At 44.8% G+C, this 5,040-nt stretch overlaps 1 protein-coding gene across 1 annotated transcript in view; it reads left to right on the top strand.

Moving 5' to 3' along the window:
* The window catches only part of VEGFD (vascular endothelial growth factor D), a 44,016-nt gene extending 39,339 nt beyond the window's left edge, over positions 1-4,677 (top strand). The window contains exons 6-7 of the mRNA XM_007952846.1: positions 3,518-3,720; positions 4,543-4,677. Coding sequence (XP_007951037.1) covers positions 3,518-3,720; positions 4,543-4,677 — 338 coding nt within the window. The remainder of the gene's footprint in view (positions 1-3,517; positions 3,721-4,542) is intronic.
* Positions 4,678-5,040: the final 363 nt, after the last annotated feature.

Below are 5,040 nucleotides of genomic sequence, written 5' to 3'. Positions count from 1 at the left end.
CCATGGGAACTTGATGTACAACAGAACAAAATGTTGCCTGGGCCTGCACGATGCTTTGTCACCAGCATGGTCAGGCCCGTCTTTGTGGCTATTGTGCCAGGCCATCACACTGCAGGTCTTCCTCGCTCTCTTTAGGCCTCGACTTCACCTAACATAATGTCCTCCTCCAGTGACTGATAGCCCCTGATGATGTGTCCCAAGTGAGCGAGTCAGAGAATGGTCTGTTCACCTATAGAGGCATGTGAAACCAATCTAATTCTTTCTCCGTGTAACTCATTTTAATATAGGTAATCACCAACTTACAACGGGGTTCCATCCTGATGACTCCGTCGTAAGTTGCTTCTGATATAAGTCAATTTTTTTTTTAAGTTTTCATTATTATTGCCTTTTATTACCAGTATCTTTATAAATCCAATCTCTGTCTTGAGGGGTTGGAAACATTACATCTAACCTTACAGATATATTTTAACATTGTATGAAATACATATTACTAATGATAAGATGTACAAAAAAAAAACCTCCAAACTATTGTAAGTGCTTTGGTGGTGTAGTGGTTAAGGCATTTGGTTGCTAACCAAAGGGTCAGTGGTTCAAACCCACCAGCTGCTCCATAGAAGAAAGATGAGGCAGTCTGCTTCTGTAAAGATTTACAGCCTCAGAAACCCAGTGGGGGCTACTATGAGTTGGAATCAACTCGATGGCAGTGAGTTTGACTTTTTGAGTTATAAATGCTATTCATCATAACTCGGATATGTTGGGGACTGCCTTTACTGTGAGAACGTCATTGTGGGAGACAATCTACATAGACCATAAAGACTGTTCTAGTTGTGGTTTCCCAGCACCCAGCCTCTAAGACAAAAGATTGGACCAGGAACAATCTTGTGTGAAGGAGATAGGCCTGGGCAGAGGGAGCCGGCGAACTGAGATGCGGTACAAAAAGAGGCCTCAGCCAATTCTAGAGGGAGCTGAAACCAGGACTGCCCTTCAGAGGCAAAAGGGCACTCTGTGGAGTTACACAGTTTCTTCCGGTTGGCAAGAATTCCTGCAGAGGGACTCCGCCAGAACACACGTGTTGAGGGTGGGAAGATTGCTCCGAGCGTGGGAAAATGTGTGCTCAGGGCTGGAGGTGAGAGGACATCGAATGTCCTGGCTACTGAGGAAGTGCAGCACTGAGGGGACACATGGGAGAGTCTGGGGACATGCAAGCAAGGAAGCTGGAGGTCTCCAGGGACCCAGCAGAAGGACCTTGTGAGCCTTGGTCTGGAGCCTGAATGTGACGCTAAAGGCCAAGGGAAATCACTGAACTGGTTCAAGCAGGAAAGTGACACCACCTATGAGAATTATGGTGACATTAGCCCAATGGCCGTGTACAAGGGGATGGGTTGGCAAGGGGCATGAGAGGAAGCTAAGAACATTTTTGGAAGCTGTAGCAAAGATGGACGTAGAGGTGGGGGAAGCCTGCATCACCATCACTTCATCTCCCATAATCCTGTTCACTGAGCATTTTTTCTGTGCACATGGCTGTAGAGCCACCTGCCTTTTTTCTATGCCTCCCTCCTCTGTCATGACTGCGCATTTGGGCTCATGAACCCCAGTCCAATTGAATTTCATCTTGTTAGATCCAGGTCATGGCTCTAAATGATTTTAAAAAGAAAAGAAAAAACTGGGAGGTCCCCATTCTATATTTTAAAGTATTCGATACCTCCCTCCCTTCCGCAAGAGAGTCCTAAATTTCAAAAAGTTACTTTAAAAAGTTCCATCAATTTACTGATAAAAGTAATAAAAGGAAGAAGGTGGCGGACAGGACATTGACACCCCATCATTAACTTCCCTAGGGATGGAAATCCATATATTTTTTTTCAGGGTTATCACCCTGAGCTAGTTGCTGACCCACCCAGCTCCCCTGCATCCTTTCCGTGTCCTTTTAACTTGCCCAGACTGATGTGAGGACAGCTCTTGCCAATGACCTTGCTGAACTGCATTGGGACTGTTTCCTTAAACCAGTTTGTCCAAGAAAGGAGTTGGGCACGCCTGAAGTGTTTTGTGTGAATCTCTGCTGCCATCTAGTGATCAAAACATCTCTTTTAAGAACTACTTAACCTTTAAAGACCAGGCAATCTACTTTCCTAAACATTTACTATCTCGGAAACCGACTCCATGGCAGTGAATTTTTTTTTTTTTTTTCAGTGGCACAATAGTTAAGACATATGGCTGCTAACAAAAAAGTCAGCCAACTTGCTTCCGTAAGGATTTACAGCCTTGGAAACCATCTGGGGGCAGTTTTATTCTGTCTTCCTGTGGCACTGTGAGTCAGAATCCACCCAATGGCAGTGGATTTGGTTTTGGTTTTGTCAGAGCTTTGAACATGATCATATTCCCCAGAATTAAATCCATAAATTGAACTTGACAATGGAGCCCTGGTGGTAGTGGTGAAGCATTCAGCTGCTAACTGGAAGGTCAGTAAGTAGTCCATACCTACCAGCCGCTCCATGGAAGATGTGGCAGGCTGCTACTGTAAAGATTACAGCCTTGGAAACCCTATAGGGCAGTCCTACTCTGTCCTATGGGGTCTTTATGAGTTGGAATTGACTCAATGGCAGTGGGTGATGGTAGGAATTGTCCCTTCAGAATTCCTTGGAGGTGCAAAAGGTTAACATGCTTGTGTCCTGCTAACTGAAAGAGTGGGTGTTTGAGTCCACCCAGAGGTGTCTTGGAAGCAAGGTCTGATGGTCTACTTTTTAAAAATCAGCCATTGATAACCCTATGGAGCGCAGTTCGACTCTGACACACATGGGGTCACCATGAATCAGAATCGACTTCACAGCAACTGGTTGAAAATGAGGAGGGCTAGACTCAGGGCCCATCCCAACCAAACCCATTGGCACTGAGTGGATTCCGACTCATATCACCCTTGTTGTTGTTAGATGCCACTGAGTAGGTTTCGACTCATAGTGACCTCCTTTGGGTTTCCAAGGTTGTAAATGTTTACGGAAGCAGACTGCCTTTCTTCCACGGAGTTGCTGGTGAATTTAAACCACCAGCCTTTTAGTTAGCAGCCAAATGCCTTAACCAGTACACCACCAGAGCTTCTTCTTACATGGCCCTTCCAACCAAAAACCAAATTCACTGCCATCAAGTCGATTCTGACTCATAGTAACCTCCTTTGGGTTTCCAAGGCTGTAAATCTTTATGGAAGCAGACCGCCTCTTCTTCCGTGGAATAGCTGGAGGTAGAATTTTGCAATTTTAGCAAGTTACCGACCTAAAAATCTCTGGAAATGTTATCAAAAAGTGTTTTTCATCACAAACTCCAGAACCCGCACAAGTTCTGCATTTGTATTGTGAACTCTGAAGTGAACCTCTCTCCCCCTGTGAAGAGGTGAGGGGCACAAATCTTTAGGAAAAGAGATAAGGGGAATGCAGGCTATTTTAGGACAATGTCAAATACGCGATCACACTCAGTGGCCACATCACCCAGGCTGCAGCTGCCCCAGCAATCTCTCTCTATTTCTGTGTAGACCACTCTCACCTCCGGGAGCTGGCACTCTGTGGGCCACACATGAAGTTTGATGAAGACCGTTGCGAGTGTGTCTGTAAAGCGCCGTGTCCCCGAGATCTCATCCAGCATCCAGAAAACTGCAGCTGCTTTGAGTGCCGAGAAAGCCTGGAGAGCTGCTGCCAGAAGCAGAAGATATTTCACCCGGACACCTGTAGAGGGATGGCTTTTCCACTCTCGCCTTGACACCACCCATCGGCACTGAATGTAAATACCATCCAAACGGTGGGATTCCTAATGAAGTCCATCCTTTCTTAGCGCCCAAATAACTTTTTTGATAGTCAGACAGAGATTTGGCAAACCGAGCAGTAAACAAGAGTGTACAGAGTGATGATTAATGGTGACAGCAAAAAAAGCTTGCCTGTTACTTGGTTTGGAGTCCTTGGGTGGTCCAAGTGGTGAAGTGGCTGCTAACTGAAAAGTTGGAGGTTTAAGCCAACCTGGAGGTGCTTGGGAAGAAATGGCTGGCAATTTGCTTCTGAAAAATCAGCCATTGAAAACCCCATGGAGCACACATGGGGTTGTCATGAGTCCAGTTGACTCGCCAGCAACTCTGGTTTTGCTTGCCGATTCCTAGCTCTGAAGTAAAAACTAAGCTGATGAATTTTAAACAATTCTGTTTTTTGGGAGGGGGGGGCTTCAGGTCAGCAAACACTTTGTTTCTGTCTCTCTCACTGTGCGTGTACGTATATGTATATGTATATGAATATGTATATGTATATGTATGTATTTTTACTTTGCTGACAAGGATGTCACCGGATTTGCATAGTGAAAAGGTTATTGAGGAATAGAACACTCGGAGGTTATGGATTGGGATGTAAGAAATTTTGAATTCATGTGAGATGACTATTTGGAATTTTCCACTTTTAAATACATAATAAGAATTCTTCCTTCAAAAACTTTTAGAACAGTTTTTTTTTTAATGCCTTTGAATTCAAATCTTGATTCTGAAATCTTGTGTTTATTTCCTTTTGCAACAGCTGAGAGGACAAATGTCCCTTTCATGCCAGAACATGTGCAAATGGAAAACCAGTGTGTGCAAAGCACTGCTCTCCAAAGGAGAAAACAGCTGCCATGGGCTCCGAAGCTGCGAACAGCCTTGATTCAGCTTTTGCTCTCTAGTTCCCCACTTCTGCTCTTGTAAACAGCATGCTGCTTTGCCAAGTTGCCATCACTGTTTCTTCCAGGTCTTAGGGAAAAAAAAAAAAAAAAAAACCACTTTGCATAGTACCAGGGTGAATCCAGGGCAACCTTCCATTAACCACCTGCGAAGGATTCCCTGGCTCGGGACAGATGTCTTCTAACTGAAATGTGTCCATTCGCACACCACGGAATGGAGACCAGAGCCACTGTGTCACTGTTTTCAGTGAATGAAAAAGGTCTGATCATCGTGGGGTGACAGGTGTCATGTGATCGATAGATCACGTAAAGACATCTGCACAGCCTCTGAGTCCTTTGCTAACTGCAACTCTCATGAATTATTAT

This window comes from Orycteropus afer, unplaced genomic scaffold, assembly GCF_000298275.1.
Source record: "Orycteropus afer afer isolate SDZICR_OR568_19922 unplaced genomic scaffold, OryAfe1.0 scaffold00360, whole genome shotgun sequence".
Taxonomy (NCBI): domain Eukaryota; kingdom Metazoa; phylum Chordata; class Mammalia; order Tubulidentata; family Orycteropodidae; genus Orycteropus; species Orycteropus afer.
Note: the sequence above shows the minus strand (reverse complement) of the source record. Positions and strands in the feature narration are given on the sequence as shown.